This window comes from Sus scrofa, chromosome 2 (assembly GCF_054392235.1).
Source record: "Sus scrofa isolate SSC_HxYL_T2T_F1_AM1 chromosome 2, Sscrofa_HxYL_maternal_Yorkshire_Landrace_v2.0, whole genome shotgun sequence".
NCBI lineage: Eukaryota > Metazoa > Chordata > Mammalia > Artiodactyla > Suidae > Sus > Sus scrofa.
Genome location: NC_139384.1, coordinates 145,350,214 through 145,367,857, shown reverse-complemented (window position 1 = coordinate 145,367,857; position 17,644 = coordinate 145,350,214). Strand labels below are relative to the sequence as shown.

Below are 17,644 nucleotides of genomic sequence, written 5' to 3'. Positions count from 1 at the left end.
TTTTATGGCTATACCGGTGGCATATGCAAGTTCCTGGGCCAGGGGACTGAATCCGAGCTGTATCTGGGGCAATGCCAGCTCCTTTAACCCACTGTGCCAACCCAAGCCACTGCAGTCGGATTCTTTTTTTTTTAATTTAATGATTTTTATTTTTTTCCATTATGCAGTCAGATTCTTAACTCACTTCGGCACAGCAGGAACTCCACGACTTACTATTTCTAAGAGGAAAATCAATACTTTCATAATTACAGTTATCTTTACTGATATAAAAGTTGAAACGACTTAAAAGACCATCAACAGTGGGTCAGTTAAATAGAGAATATAAACTAACGGAACACTATTTAGTAATAAAAAATAATAAAACAAAGGTATATGTATTTTAACATATCTTCAGTATATCACTCATTAAGTAATTTATACAATGGTATAATAAAATTCTGATGTATTAAAATATTTATGTGAGGACAAACTCTCACTTTACTCCACACACACACACATACACACACAGATGTTTTTATAAAAAGAGAAAAAGCCTGGAAGAAATACACAACAAACTCTTGCGGGGTATGGGGACTGAGAGAGGAACATGACCCCAGTAAAAATATAATAAGAAAAACCTTTTGGGGGTAGGGAGGCATAAATTCAGAGTATGGGATTAATAGATACACACTATATAAAATACATAAGCAACAGGGATTTACTGTATAACACAGGGAACAATATTCAATACAATATTCAGTTATTATTGTAATAACCTATAATGGAAAAGAATCTGAAAGTGTATATACAACAATGAATCACTCTGCTATACACCTGAAACTAACACCGTATTGTAAATCAACTACATTTCAATTAAAAAAAAAAAGAAAAATCTATAGGCCAAAATATGTACAGAAAGGTCCATCTCCTATACACACATTAATAGTTTAAACACCATAATTCAAAGATTGATACACAAAGATTTTCATCATAGTACACTTCAATGAAAAACAAAGCAATATAAATGTAAAAAAAGTATGTAATTATTAAAAATGTTCATAAAAGGTTACATGTTTTAGGTAGGAAAGAGTTCAGCCATACAAAAAAGCAGAAATATGAGAAGAAACACCCATGTACCAGACACCCAGATTAATAATTTAATGACATGGGACTCTATGATGCTAAGTGGGAAAAAAAATCTCAGAATACAAAATTAAAGTAGGACATCAACTATGTAAGACAGTATGTACAGAAGAGAATACAAGAAAACGTCAACAATGGCTTCACTGGGTGGTAAGGCTGTGTGTGGGTGACTTTCTTATATCTTCGTATTTCTCCATTGCCAAATTTTCCACAATAAGCTATCATCACTTTAATAATTATAGAAATTTTATTTTAAAAATACTAAGTTATGGAGTTCCTATCGTGGTTCAGTGGAAACGAATCTGACTAGTATCCGTGAGGATACAGGTCCGATCCCAGGCCTTACCCAGTGGGTTAAGGATCTGGCATTGCCCTGAGCTGTGGTGTAAGCCGCAGACAAGGCTCAGATCTAGCATTGCTGTGGCTGTGGCATAGGCCAGCGGCTACAGCTCCAATTCGACCCCTAGCCTGGGAACCTCCATATGCCACTGGTGTGGCCCTAAAAAAAAAAAGACAAAAAAATATTACAAAGTTTTACTAGCATCATTACCTTGGGATCGTGAACAAATGTATTTCCTTTGGTTCCAGGAGGAAAATCTCCAGTACAAATATATTTTAAACATTCAATGATGGTCTAAAAAAACAGAAAATTATATTATTTAGTTATCAGAGAAATGTAGGATTTAATCATAAAATAGTAATTCATTATAAAAATATCACCATAAGACTATAAAATAAATGATCAGATAAAAAATTTGACATTATAAAACCTATAATATACTGGCACAATACTGTATACCAACAATACTTTAATTAAAAATACCTATAATGGAGTTGCCATTGTGGCGCAGCAGAAACAAATCCAGCTAGGAACCATAAGGTTGCAGGTTCCATCCCTGGCCTCGCTCAGTGGGTTAAGGATCTGGCGTTGCCCTTAAGGAGCTGTGGTGTAGGTTGCAGACGCTGCTTGGATCTGGCATTGCTAGCAGCTACAACTCCAATTAGACCCCTAGCCTGGAAACCTCCATATGCTATGGGTGTGGCCCTAAAAAAGCAAAACAAAACAAAAGACAACAACAACAAAAACACAATATAAATATGATTAAGCATTTAAGAATAATTGCTCTAGGTTCACAGAAAAGCTACATAATTAGGAAGGTATACTGAAATAAAGTATTATTATTTGAGGGAAAATATTCTGTTTCTAATTAAAACCCTTTAAACTAAGTCAAGTTATTAATAACAATGGCTAAAGTAAAACATGGTCAATATAGTTGATAACACTGTATCTGTATAACTGAAATTACCAAAAGTAGAACTTAAATGTTCTCACACACACAAAAAGATAAATAAATATGTGAGGTGATACATGTGTTAATTAAGGGAATCCTTTCACAAGGTATATATGTCAAATCACTATGCTATGTACTTGAAATAGCTTACAATTTTTATGTCACTACAATAAAGCTGAATTTTTTTTTTTTTTTTTGTCTTTTTGTTGTTGTTGTTGTTGTTGTTGCTATTTCTTGGGCCGCTTCCGTGGCATATGGAGGTTCCCAGGCTAGGGGTCGAATCGGAGCTGTAGCCACTGGCCTACGCCAGAGCCACAGCAACGCGGGATCCGAGCCGCGTCTGCAACCTACACCACAGCTCACGGCAACGCCGGATCGTTAACCCACTGAGCAAGGGCAGGGACCGAACCCGCGACCTCATGGTTCCTAGTCGGATTCGTTAACCACTGCGCCATGACGGGAACTCCATGCTGAAATTTTTTAAGGAATTGAAACAAAATAAATGGCTAGTACCAACAAAGACCTTACTAAGTACTAGGCATTATACTAACCACTTTACATATATTAAGCATTTAATTGTCACATTAATCCCAGGCTGTCAAAACTTTTTTTTTTTTTCTCTTTTTAGAGCCACACCTGCAGCATATGGGAGTTCCCAGGCTAGGGCTCAAATTGAATCCACAGCTGCTGGCCTACATCATTGCTAGAGCAACGCCAGATCCGAGCTGCACCTGTGACCTACAGCACAGCTCACTGGTGACGCTGGATCCTTAACCCACTGAGCAAGGTCAGGGATCCTCATCCTCAGGCACCCACATCCTCCTAGATACTAGCAGGGTTCATTACCAGTGACCAACAAGAGGAATTCCCTAGAAACTATTTTTAATCTCCATTTTATAAATGGGAACATTAAGGCACAGATCATTTAGGTTACTTTTGCCCAGTCACACAGCTAATAAAATGTGAAGCAAAAAATTTGTATTCAAACAGCTGCAGCTCATAAACACAAAACAGAAGTCTCTCTTTAGGTGGCGCACTCAATACAAAGCTAGGTACATAATAAGCATTCAATTATTTTTACATAAACAAATAAAAGTAGACAAGAGTCTGGCACTCAGCTCTCAACGTTAAACCTTATCTCTTTTTCTACACTTTTCAGTTCATTTACTCTTCTCCCTATTACCATGGATCACCTGGCTTTTTCTCAAACCACCCTTTCAAATCAGAGCCTCTTGGCTACTCTCTTCCTGTAACTGCATTCCACTCCTGGGCTCAACTCAAATTTCTAAATATTTCCAGGGCTTTAAAACGTCAGTGTAAGCTGTATTCCAATTTTTAATTTTGATTAGGGAAGAGCATCCTAAAAACAAAATAGTTCTCCAATTTAACCAAGCCCCAATGCAAGTGTCATTTTTAAATTATGTCATTTATTTATCATGTATTATGCTCAGTCGGATAGAGATTCTTCTAAAAGTCACATATTTATCACTTTATAATTTTTAAATAAACCCTGTACTGGGATAACTACCAAGAAGTGAATGCTATGCTAGGGAGCGTTCAAAAAATATCAATGAGGACAAAAAGGCTTCTTGTGGGACTGTGAGCTCGCTGAGGTAGCTCCTGGCCCCTTGGGATTGTCAAAGAAACCTTGTCCATCGGACTGGCCTGGACACAGGAGCGTGTTTGGTGGGCACATGAAGTCGCTGTGGCCCGAAGGGACACCAAGCCACGCCCCGCGGCCGAGGAGTCACCCGGAAGCCCAGGTACACCTCGGGGCCCCAGGAGCTGAGCCAGACAAGACTCCTCTCTTCCTAATCAAGAGTTCCGAACTCTGCAGGTATTTTACTCCTCAGATTTGTAAAATGTGGCGACCTGTAAACTGAAGGCGGATACTCAAGACTTACCGTCTTCCCCGCCCCATTGGGTCCGACCAAAATTGTGAGGGGACTGAAGAAAGTAATAATTTGCTTATCTTTATCCTCTATTCCAAAACTCCGTACGCCCAGAATGCTCATCTTTTCGATCCGGGACATGTTTGCAAATTATTTCTTTTCTCAACACCAAGGGTGTAGAGCCGGGGGCCCACCAAGCTTTAGCAGTGAGGCCGGAGGAGGGCGAGCGTGGGCCTTAAGGACTCCGTACCGGGGTTCGGAGTACCAGGGTTGGGAGTACCAGGGTTGGGAGGCTCCAGGTGCGAGCGAAGGCTCCGGCTGGAACCGTTCCTCCCACACGGGCTTCCTTCCTGGCAGGAGGGCGAAAGCGGGGGTGGGGGCCAGTCCGGGGCTGCCAGCGGGAGCCGCAGAACCCACGCCTAGGGACCCCCGCAACCGTGGGCACTCACAGACTACCACCTCCGCTGCGCCACGGGTCACGTAAGCGTTTCTGCGGCCGGCGCGCTTTTACGCCGCCCCGGGGCACGCCGGGAAGTCAGAGGCTCGCGGTGCGCGCGCAGCTCTGGCTTCCGGAAGCCGTCCCTCCTTACGGGAGTGTGAACCCGGTCCCCCTTGGCGTGGATTCTGCTTCTGTTAAGGGCAAGGCGGCACCGGGAGGAGTTAACGCTAACGGACTACAAAGACTTGTGATGGGCAGCGATTCTCAAAGCGTGATCTCGGGTCTCCTACAGCGGAATGGGGTCCGGTGTCCATTCGTGTGAAAACTTTTTCTAACAATAGTAACACGTTGTTTGCTTTTGCGCTTCATTCGCTCCCTAACGTACAGTGTTTTCTAGTCATCACATGACGTATGGAGACACAATTGCAATGATGGCTAACGTGTTTGTATAGTGTTGTGCATTTAAAAAAAAAAATCTCAATTTTAGTTCTGAGTAAATATTAATAGTTATAACTCACATAAAAGCTCGAGTGTAGAAAGGTGTTTAATACCAAGTTTGTAAACTGCTATTGTAGACCAAAAGCCAAAAAGCTGTTTTAAAACTATAACATGTTATGCAAATATGTGAAGGAAATCCATTCTTGAAAGTACCACCACATGCCAGGAATAGATCCCTTTATAATAAGAGGTTCAGGGAATTCCCATTGTAAGGCAGGGGGAACGAATCCGACTATGGATTGCATGAGGATGCAGGTTTGACCCCTGGCCTTCCTCTCAGTGGGTTGAGGATCTGGTGTTGGCTGTGAGCTATGGTGGAGGTTGCAGATGTGGCTTGGATCTGTCGTTGCTGTGAACAGCTCCAACTGGACCCCTCGCCTGGGAACTTCCATATGCCACAGGTATGGTCCTAAAAAAATAAAACCAAGTAAGAGGTTCAGGAATTCCTGTAGTGGCTCAGCATGTTAAGGACCCTAAGAACTGGACATTGTCTCCCTAAGAATGGATCCTTGGCCTCACCCTGTGGGTTGAGGATCTGGCCTTGCCCCACCTGCAGCTTCGATCCAGTATTGCCATGGCTGTGGCCATGGTTTAGGCCTGCATCTGCAGCTCCTAATTGACATTAGCCTGGGAACTTACATATGCTGCAGATGCCACTGTTAAAAAAAAGAGAGAGTGGAGTTCCTGCTGTGGCCTAAGGGGATCAGCAGCATCTTGGGAGCACTTGGACACAGGTTCCATCCCCAGCTCCGCACAGTGGGTTAGGATCCTGCACTGTCCCAGCTGTGGCTTAAGTCAAAACTGCAGCTTGGATCTGATCCTTGGTCTGGGAACACCATATGCCTTGGGGCTGTCAAAAAAAAAAGAGCACAATTCAGCTATGCAAGATGAATAATAAGAGAAATACTGTATGCCATTGTGCGTATATTCTATATTGTATAGTTTGAATTTTGCCAAGCTGGTAGGGTTTTTTCATTGTTTTTTGTTTTTTTCTTTTTTTGGCATTTTAGGGCCACACCCATGGCATATGGAAGTTCCCAGGCTAAGGGTCACATTGGAGCTACAGCTGCCGACCTTTGCCACAGCCTCAGCCGCACAGAATCCGAGCCGTGTCTGCCACCTACATGGCAAAGACGGATCCTTAACCCACTGAGTGAGGTCAGGGATTGAACTGGCGTCCTCATGGATACTAGTTGGGTTCCTTTCCATTGCACCACAACCGGAACTCCCAACCAATCTGGTAGATCTGTGTTAGCTATTCTTATCAAGAAAGAAAGAGAGAGAAAGGAAGGAAGGAGGGAAGGAAGGGAAGAAAGAGAGAGAAAAAAAAAAGGAAGGAGGGATGGAAGGAAAGAAAGAAAATAAAAATAAAGAAGATGGAAAGAAATTTTTGGAGGTGATGGATATACCTACCAATGGCACTGAATGTCTGTACAACAAGACATCATATGTCTCCTCCTGAGTTCTTAACATGAAGTAGCCAACATTACCTCATATGCAGTTTCTTTTTTAAAAAAAGTTTAGGAGTTCCCATCGTGGTGCCATGGAAAGGAATCTGACTAGGAACCATGAGGTTGCAGGTTCAATCCCTGGCCTTACTCATTGGGTTAAGGATCCAATGTGGTGTAGGTTGCAGAAGTGGCTTGGATCTGGTGTTGCTGTGGCTGTAGCATAGGTCAGCAGCTGTAGCTCTGATTCGATCCCTGGCCTGGGAACCTCCATATGCCGTGGGTGCGGTCCTAAAAAAAAAAGCAAATAAATAAAAATTTAAAAGTTTAACTTGAAACGAATCACATCTTTGATTATACTTCCAATTTACAGGAAGTATTAAGCTAATAATATCACGAGGATGGAAAAGGCAATCTGGAAGGTGGAATGTGTTACAAGACACTGGCCCAGGCTCTCAGATTAGTGTCATTAAAACAAGGACTGTTGAGGATTCTAAAAGACTTTTTTTTTCCCTTGAAAAGGATGGTTGGGAATTAAGAGAGATTTGTTTCCTGTTACCAAGATGCAACACATGGTCCTGGATTGGATCCTGGTTTGGACATAGAGATGTGAGGGATACATGAGGAAATACAAATGTAGACTGGAAATTAATTGCTAAAAAACAGGAGTTCCTGTCATGGTTCAGTGGAAACGAATCTGACTAGTGTCCATGAGGACAAAGGTTTGATCCCTGGCCTCGATCAGTGGGTTAAGGATCCAGCGTTGCCATGAGCTGTGGTGTAGGTCACAGATGCAGCTCCCGCACTGCTGTGGCTCTGGTGTAGGCTGGTGGCTACAGCTCTGATTCGACCTCTAGCCTGGGAACCTACACATGCCACGGGAGCAGCCCTAGAAAAGACAAAAAAATAAAAAAATTAAAAATTAAAAAACGCTGAAAAAAAAACCCAAACAAAACACATACACAAAACCTTACTGTTATTTTCATTATATTAGGTATGATATTTTACTATGTTAAAAAAAGATTCTTTTTTTGAAATGCATATAGAAGTGTGCATAGAGTTTCATGCTTACTATAATTTACTTTAAAATACTTGAGGAAAAAATAATGAGTTGAAGGGAAAAAATGGGCATGACAAGGTACCAGATTCCATTACAAAAATTTTCAACTTTGTAACAGTAGGAAACTATAAAACTACAGGGTGGGGGTGAGGAGGTGGAAAGATTGTAATAAAAATGATTAATCTTTAAAATAAAAAGAACTAAAAAAGCAAATCAGTCAAGCTCCCAGTTCTTGGTAAACTACTGCTGAAAAAAATGTTTAGTTTTACTTATATCATAATTAATGAAATGGAAAATAAAACTACCGTGAGATACTATCTTATTAGTGAATCTCTTTATCCTTATAATACAGTTTGACATAAATTCTCTTTTTCTGATACCGATTTCAGTACATCGGCTTTCTTTTGATTAGTATTTGTCTAGTATATCTTTCTAGCCCTTAGTTTTTAACCCTTTAATGTCATGCAGCTTGGCGTGTACTGTTATTCCTGATAAATTTGGATGTACCTTTCTTTTTTAAAAAAAGTTTTATTGACGTATAGTTGACTTATAATGTTGTGATAATTTCTGCTGTGCAACAGAGTGATTCAGTTATACATATACACACATCCATTCTTTTTCCATTTCTCCTTTCCTGCTTTCTGGATTGATTGAGTTTTCTTTATTCCCTTGTTTTATTCTACTAGCTTTGAAGTTATACATTCTGTTTTGGTCCTTTTAGTAGTTATTCTTAAATTTTTCACATGCCTATTTTGAAGTCTGAAGTTAATATCTTTAATATCCTTCCAAACAGCACAAGAGCCATAAAATGCACTGAATCTGATCACTCTTTTCATTCTCCCACATTATCATGGTTTAACCTTTTCGTTCCACGTGGTCTTGAAATCCCCTAAGTTATTTTTTTAAGCCATCATTATTTAGTTAGGTTTACCAAGGTGTTTATCAAGCTTTTTCATTACCACTGCTCCTTGCATCGCTCCTTCCTTCATGGTTTATTTCTCATCACATTAGCAGACCTATTAAACGATAGTGCTAAAGAATCTTGAGGGAAAGAAATGTATCCCACAGTGCTGATATCAGGATGAAACCAACTTAATTTTGTGAAAGTGCTTTATAAATGGTAAAACACTAAAAATATGAGATTTATTTTTTGTGCATTGAATATTTTTAAATAGTTAATCTAGTAAAATGTAACAAAGCTATAAAATGACCATACCAGTTCCTTAACACAGGAAATATTTTTAAAAATTACACAGAGAGCTTCTTAGCATTGTTTGTAATTGTGGAATACTAGCAACAACCCAAATGGTGAAGCAAACTGTGGTACATCAGTTTCACCTAATAGCAGGTAACCTTTAAAATAATAATTAGTTACATGAGAGAGAAGTATTAATAAGCCGTACGTCGCAACACAACAATGGGAGGAAAAAAATATGTATGTACGTGTAACTTGGTCCCTATGCTGTACAGCGGAAAAAAAAAGTATTAATAAGCAAAAAAAAGATAAACCCAATCGCACACATTCACTGATCACAACTCTATAAAGCTGTCTTAGTAAAGGTTGGAAGAAGTCAACAAAAACCTGGTAGGTGCTGTGCTAAGGGGAAAAAGTTCTTGTTTATTTTTCTATACTATTATTTATTCAATTAAAAATATTTAAAAGATATACTTGGAAATTGAAAGGATAGAGGTTAGAATAGGGTCAAAAAAAGAAAGAGATGCTATCATTTTACACTTAGTCACTGCAAAAAAAAACTGTGGCATCATGCCTGGTCGATTGATTAGAATCAGTTCATAGAAAAGTCATTTGACCTTCATGACTACGGTTAGTGAAAAAACAGTTATCAGTTTTTAAAAACAGGTTGCCGATTTGGAAACCACTGATAGAGACAAAGGTTTTAGGGCAAAAGGATGGATGTTACCCACTAATCCACCTATTCAACACCATTCAAATTTCTTTTTCTAAACTATATCGTTACTAATAATTCTTTAAAATTCTGAATACTGATTGCTCATTTCTTTCTATTCTCCTAAAGTAACGCATGTTTTTTAAAAAATGCTATGGTGGTTCACATTGATGAGCTTGCAGCTTTGCTCTTTTTTTCCAGGAGTCCTGCCAAAGTTGTTTTTATTATTTAGGCCCCTGGCCCCGGGAAATAAACTCCTTCAGTTTCCGCAGTATTCACACTAATTTGTTCAACTAATACAACCAAGTACCTGCTTTTCGTTCAGTTATTTATTCAATAAACATGAATTGTATGTGTATAATAGGCTGGTCATTGAGGATAAAGAAATCACTTAAAGAAGTTCCCATCGTGGGCAGTAGAAATGAATCTGACTAGTATCCATGAGGATGTTGGTTTGATCCGTGGCCTCCCTCATTGGGTTAACGATCTGGCGATGCCATGAGCTGTGGTGTAGGTCACGGCGTTGCTGTGGCTGTGGAGTAGGCCACCAGCTGTAGCTCCAATTTGACCCCTAACCTGGGAACCTCCATATGCCACATGTGGGGCCCTTAAAAGCAAAAATAATTTTTTTTTAAAGAGATCAATTAGGAGTTCCCGTAGTGGCTCAGTGGTTAACGAATCCGACTAGGAGCCATGAGGTAGCAGGTTCGGTCCCTGGCCTTGCTCAGTGGGTTAAGAATCTGGTGTTGCCGTGAGCTGTGGTGTAGGTTGCAGACATGGTTCGGATCCCATGTTGCTGTGGCTGTGGCTGTGGTGTAGGCCAATGGCTACAGCTCCGATTAGACCCCCAGCCTGGGAACCTCCATATGCCGTCGGAGCGGTGGAAGAAATGGCGACAAAAAAAAATGAGATAAATTGAACAAAACCCTTATTCTCAAGGAGCTCATGGTCTAGTGAAGTGAAAAGGTCCCAGGTGCATGACACTTCTGGGATACAAAGTATTTTTTTTGGCCGCAACCTCTGCATGTGGAAGTTCCCAGGCCAGGGATCACATTCAAGCCACAGCAGCAACCCAAGCCACTGCAGTGACAATGCCAATCCTTAACCTGCTGCAGCACAAGAGAACGCCACAAAGTCTTTTTAACAATAATAATATATTAACTTTTTTACCTCGCAGGTTTACTTTTAATAAACTTTTTATTTTAGAGAGTCCCTGTAACCCTGTACCTAGTATCCTCTGTTGTTCACATTACTGTGGTACATCTGTCACAACTAGATAAGCGACGCTGGCACATTACTAGACTCCACAGTTCTTAGGGGGTTTTCTTAGGTTTTACCTATCGCCTTTTTTCTGTCTGGGATCTCATCCAACACACCGCATTACACTTAGTCATCATGTCGCCTTAGATTCTTCAGGGCTGTGACAGTTTCCCAGACTTCACTTGTTTTCGATGACCTTGACAGTCTGAAAGAGCACTGGTCAGGTGTTTATTTTGTCCTTCAATTTGGGTTTCAGTTTTCTCATGGTTATACCGAGTTGATGAGTTTCGGGGAGGAAGGCTACAAAGGTAAAATGCCATTCCCATTACATCCTGTTAAGGGGACATGCCACTAACATGACTTATCACTGTTAACGTTGACCTTGATCATTTGGCTAAAATTTGCCAGGTTCCTCCATTGCGAAGTTACTCCTCTCATAATCCCACTTCCAGACTGCACTCTTTAAAATGAACTGTGGATTTCCCCTTGTGCCTCAGCAGAAATGAATTTGTATCCATGAGGACACAGGTTCGATCCCTGGCCTTGCTCAGTGGGTTTGGCGTTGCTGTGAGCTGTGGTGTGGGTCACAGATGCGGCTGGGATCTGGCATTGCTGTGGCTGCGGTGTAGGCTGGTGGCTCAGCTCTGATTCGACCCCTAGCCTGGGAACTTCCATGTGCCACGGATGTGGCCCTAAGGAGCAAAAATAAAAAAATAAAATGAACCGTATCTCACACTTAATGGGAATTAGGCTCCATTTCCTTGAGGCTAAAATGTTTACAAAAATTACTTGGAATTCTGTATAGGAGATTAAAACTATTAACTTTTTTGGGCAGCTTTACATTAATAAGCGTCTTTCAAAAACATTATTTTATGGTCCCTGCTCAGAGAGATTTACAATAAGGTTGGAGAGATGAAACTAATAGAGGAATAATTAATCACTTATGACAACATTATAAGAAATGTAATTTCATACACTTGTTCATAGTGGCATTGTTCAAAATAGCAAAAAGTTGGATTCAACGCAAATGTCCACTGATGGATGGATAAACAAAATGCAGTACATACATACAATGCAATATTATCTCACCTAAAAAATGAAATTCTGCCACATGCTACAAGATGGATGAACCTTGAGGACACTATTCTAAGTGAAATAAGCCAGTCACAAAATGACAAATACTATGTGATTCCACTTATATGAGTTACCTAGAATGGTCAAATTCATGGAGGCAGAAAGTAGAAGCATGGTTGCCAGGACTGGGAGGAGAGGGCTATAGAATACAGAGTTTCATTTTTGCAAGATGAAAAGAGTTCTGGAGATGGATTACACAAGATTATGAATGTATTTAACACTATTCAACTCTATACTCAAAAGTGATTAAGATGTTACATGTATTTCACCACAATTGTAAAAATCTTAAAGATACACCATTTTTAATAGGAAGTTTTTAAAATAACTTACCCTCCAATAGGGACCCACAGTCATACTGCAGATCAAAAGCTGCAAAATATCCCACTCTTGGGCATCTATCCGGACAAAACTCTACTTAAAAGAGACACATGCACCCACATGTTCATTGCAGCACTATTCACAATAGCCAGGACATGGAAACAATCCAAATGTCCATCGACAGATGATTGGATTCGGAAGATGTGGTATATATACACAATGGAATACTACTCAGCCATAAAAAGGATGACATCATGCCATTTGCAGCAACATGGATGGAACTAGAGAATCTCATACTGAGTGAAATGAGCCAGAAAGACAAAGACAAATACCATATGATATCACATAACTGGAGTCTAATATCCAGCACAAATGAACATCTCCTCAGAAAAGAAAATCATGGACTTGGAGAAGAGACTTGTGGTTGCCTGATGGGAGGGGGAGGGAGTGGGAGGGATCTGGAGCTTGGGCTTATCAGGCACAACTTAGAACAGATTTACAAGGAGATCCTACTGAATAGCATTGAGAACTATGTCTAGATACTCATGTTGCAACAGAAGAAAGGGTGGGGGAAAAACTGTAATTGTAATGTATACATGTAAGGATAACCTGACCCCCTTGCTGTACAGTGGGAAAAAAAAAAAAGCTGCAAAATAGCCCCCAGGTGATTTTTTAAAATACGAATAGCCAACACTTAAAAATCAGTAGCTTATACATAATAACCAGGATTTCTGGCTTCTTTGAAAAAGAAATGAAATGATGGATGATCGGGCAACATAAATCCAAGGATGTCACATAGCAATAGTCAGCTGGAGCTGAGCAGCACTGGCCATCTGGAGTCAGGTCACGCTGCTGCCATTTACTGCAGCCTCCCCCCCCCAACCTGTGTTGTGCCACATCTTGCTCATTTCGCTCATTCTCATAACCAGCCAGCATCATTCCCTAAAAACAATGAGTGGTTGGTGAGTTTTCTCCTGCTTAGTGAAGGCTAGTAAAGTGGTGTCTCAGTCCTTTACCACCTAGATTCCTTGTGCAAGCCTATAACAGACTTCCGAACTCAGAACTTTGTGCATTTAAGGTACTAAAATAAGTCATCTGGCGTTCCTCCGAAAACTTCGTCTAAGTCCATGCTTCCTCAGTGTAGCCCAAAGGAGTCAGGGGAGAGCCAGAGTGAACTCTCTCATATGAAACCTGCTAGAACTCAGCTTTGGTTTTGGGAGCACCATTTTAAGAGCCCCTGGATCCAGTGGATTGTGATTCCTACCTCACCCCTGCAATGAGCCAATCACTCCTGCAGTCTCACGAAAAATGCCTTTCAGGTGCTCAAACCTGGCATGTCCAACCAAGAGCCCAAAACATCAGTGCAAACAAACCCAGACATGGTACCGGAGGGCTGCCACTTCCCACACTACTTTTATCGCACCTGTGCAGAGCTGTGACTAGACACATGGAAAAGCCTTGTCTACCTCCCAGATGCCTCTACTTCTCATACGGAACTCTACCCAGCTTTGGAAAAGGAGGCAGCAATTTGTGTTTGGTACCATCTGTGCTAGATACTCCAGATAATCCTAAAGTCAGGCTTCCAGGCCAACACAGTACAACTTTGAGATGCTCATGGGAACCCTCCATTACAAACCCTGGCTCCCAACTCCATCATGTGTCTCAGGCCAGGGAATAAGAAAGTATGTGATCTAGAAGGGGGTCTCACCTGCTCCCTTCTGGGATTACATATTGGAGCCTAACGTACATAAAGGCTGATTCCCCTGTTCACTCCTATTCATACAAGGCCCACACAGGGTGTGACAGAACACCCCTGCCCCATGTGGGACACATTATGTGGCTGTGGAGGATATTCCTTGGTTACCTTCTTAGCATCCAGTTCCCTCACACAACTGCCTAGGACCCCAAATTGCTCAGCTATGCAGTTTGGGTAGGATGAAGCCTACCTCCAGTCCCAGGGAGAGCCAAGCAATATATTCCACACCACTGGCCGCAGTTCAAGGGTGAACAAGGCTGAATTCTAGGACTTTTAAATGAGCAAGCAGAAAAACACAGTCTGCTTCTCCTGTGGCTCAGGAATGGGGTTCACATAGGCTCAGGGGTTCAGACATCATCTTGGTCTACAGGGGGAGAGCTGCCTGAGAATGGAGATAGTGGTCACTGAGGCAAACAACATAAAGGAGCCTCCACCCTGGATCATCAGGTTTTATGGGCGAATGAGTCCCTCATTTGGCTTCAACCAATTTGGGTTGGGTTTTTGATCACTGGCAACAGAAAGGAGCCTAATCCAGACCCTAGTGAACACAACTTGACCCTGCTAAATTTTGATGGTCTCTGCTCTAGCCACCACCTTCAGTCACCAGTATTTGCAGTCCCTTTTAAGACAGATCAACCTAGATAGCACTGTGTTAGCATTTACTTGATCTGAAAAAAGCTTCCCAATATTTATGTATTTTAACATAAAATTCTATTTAGCAGTTTACATTATGGTTCTTTTTACATACATCTTTTAAGAGAAAATTCCATCTTCTGATTTTACGAAATTCAAATGTGGGACAATGATATATCAACCTAAGGATTTTCTTTTGTAATAGAAAATGTTTTTAAAGGGGAAAAAAACAGGGATTTTTATTATTAAAAGACAAAAGTAAAATTATGTTTTAAGATACAAGGCATTGGAAACATTGTTTCACGATATACCATTATTAGGCATTCTCTATCTGATTGTTAGAAATTATTCATTTCCTCAAAGAGAGAGAATAAATTGGTTGGGGATGCAGTCTTGTACTATGCACTTTCTTTGCCAAGGCAAAGGTTGAACATTTCAGAACCATGAGAATGCTTCTGCATTTGAGTTTGCTAGGTCTTGGAGCTGCCTACGTTAGTGCCATTGCTGTAGAAAATACCATGAATAGACTGGTGGCAGAGACCTTGACACTGCTCTCCATTCATCGAACTCTGCTGATAGGCGATGGGGTAATTTTCTTTTTGATTCCTACGCTTTTTTAAATATATAGGTAATAATTTGCTGTGGCTACTTTTTTAAAGATCTGTTATTAATCATGCAATTATGAGTGATAGCAATATATAACTGATAACCATATTAGTAGCAAGCATTTTACTAAAAGTGATGTGTGCTAGAGTACTTTATAAATGAATGTATTTCCTTTCCTTTTCAGAACTTGATGATTTCAACTCCTGTACATACAAATGTAAGTCAAATCATGATTTGATAAGTGTCTGCACAAATAAGTAAATTTCATATTTTCAGCTATAAAACATTAGTTATCACTGGAATTATTTAATTTTGTCCATTTTGCTTTTATGTGTGTGGATGCAAACGTATGTACTTAGAAATATTAGGAATGATTTTATGACAAACAGAATCCATTAAAAAAGTGGATCAGGCCCTTCGATGTTGTCACTTCTCCATTTCAAAGAGCCTTGTGTTAGGTGGTCTTTCTAGAATAATTCCACACTGGTTGAGAGGGGCCTCCTACCCTCCAGTCAGCTCTGATTATTGTTTTCCTCACTTTCATGTCTTTCTGAAAGTATTAGCAAGTTAGGGTTATGTTTTTAGAATCACGGTCAGGAGTCATTAAAATATACGATGAGTGCCCTAAATCAAGAGTCATTTCCACATATTTAAATTCTTATGACTAAATAATGGAACTGTATACATTTGCAGTATGTCTGGTCTTATTAAAATGTAAAATATATGATTTCATTTGTCTACATAGAATAAAATTACCAACTGGAACTACAAAAGGAAACTGATGTGAAGTCAGTACATTTGCATCACATTTCCTAATCATTTTAGTTTTGGTTAGAGAGTTAATTTATATCATTTATAAAACTCCTCAGGAATTATGTAAACTTCATCTACTTTTGGAAAGTATGTCTTAGTGTGAAGTGGTTTGCCACTTGGAAAAGGAACAAGTAAAAAATTCTTTGGAGAAGGGGAACTTGTGTAAACACCACTAAACACTACCATTGTGGACCAAATTTTTATACCTTGTTTTGATTATTTATCGTTTTAAAATTTCCCTCATCTAGCACCAACTATGCATTGAAGAAGTCTTTCAGGGAATAGACACGTTGAAGAATCAAACTGCACGAGGGGATGCCGTGGAAAAACTATTCCAAAACTTGTCTTTAATAAAAGAATATATAGACCGCCAAAAAGTAAGTTGAAAACATTTAGTGGAAACTTAAGTATATTTGTCTGGCTGTGCCTATGTTTACAGGAACTGACAACTTCCCACAATACTTATTTGTTCTTTTCATAGAAAAATTGTGGAGGGGAAAGATGGAGAGTAACGCAATTCCTGGACTACTTGCAAGTTTTTCTTGGTGTGATAAATACCGAGTGGACAATGGAAAGTTAAGACCAAACTGTCTTACCGAAGCAAAAGATTTTTGAGGAGGAAAAGGATGTTTTTACTTCAACAAGAGTGAAGGCCAACCAAGGGGGGGGCCTTAATGTGCAGTGTAATTAAACTTCAAAGTCAAAGTAAATATTTCAGGCATACTGCTACTGTATCACCTCACAAGGCAGAAAGCATAAACTTTTTGAGATATATTTCAGACATCAGAATCACTGAAGTATTTTCTACCAGTTTGCTCTGGTAAAATAGACAAATACTTTTATCTATATTATTTAATGTAATGTCTGTTAACTTATTATTTATGAAATGATTGAGAATTTGGAAAGTTAATATTTATTTCTTCTTAGGCTGTGTTCCAATAAAACAAAAACAGACAACTGTAGTTCAATCTGTCTTACTCCTTTTATTTTTTTATTTTTTATTTATTTATTTATTTTTTGTCTTTTTAGGGCCGAACCCATGGCATGTGGAGATTCCCAGGCTAGGGGTTGAAACGGAGCTATAGCTACTGGCCTACGCCACAGCGATGCCAGATCCCAGTTGCGTCTGTGACCTACACCACAGCTCATGACAACGCCGGGTCCTTAACCCACTGAGCGAGGCCAGGGATCAAACCTGCATCCTCATGGATGCTAGTCAGATTCATTTCCGCTGAGCCACGACGAGAACTCCTAATTTGTCTTACTCCTGAAGTGAGCACAGCCTGTGTGAGAATGTGCCGAGTTTGAGGATTCTCATCTCCTGGGTGGCAGAAGTCACGGGACACCAGGTGTACCACAGGTGGACGTGATCTAGAAGGATCTAGTGGGGATGTGGGCAGTAGGGACACGGGTAGGGGCTGGAGTCTACCCAGAGCCTAGAATGGTGCAGGTCAAATTGTAGGTGA

General features: G+C 40.3%; 2 protein-coding genes across 4 annotated transcripts in view; one reads left to right on the top strand and one right to left on the bottom strand.

Annotated features, from left to right (window-relative positions):
* Window positions 1-4,786, bottom strand: part of RAD50 (RAD50 double strand break repair protein) — a 94,735-nt gene extending 89,949 nt beyond the window's left edge. For both annotated transcript variants that reach the window (XR_014838759.1, XM_003354274.5), the window contains exons 1-2: window positions 4,319-4,786; window positions 1,673-1,756 (exon numbers count right to left, since the gene is read on the bottom strand). Coding sequence is in view for 1 of the 2 variants with exons in the window: in XM_003354274.5 (XP_003354322.2) it covers window positions 1,673-1,756; window positions 4,319-4,447 (213 nt within the window). In the remaining variant the exon portion in view is untranslated. The remainder of the gene's footprint in view (window positions 1-1,672; window positions 1,757-4,318) is intronic.
* IL5 (interleukin 5) lies at window positions 4,189-17,146 on the top strand. 2 transcript variants are annotated; one of them, XM_085009699.1, is made up of 4 exons: window positions 4,189-4,251; window positions 15,550-15,582; window positions 16,427-16,555; window positions 16,660-17,146. In XM_085009699.1, exons 2-4 carry the CDS (start codon window positions 15,556-15,558, stop codon window positions 16,756-16,758), a joined length of 255 nt encoding a protein of 84 aa, XP_084865825.1. In that variant the 5' UTR covers window positions 4,189-4,251; window positions 15,550-15,555; the 3' UTR covers window positions 16,759-17,146.
* Window positions 17,147-17,644: the final 498 nt, after the last annotated feature.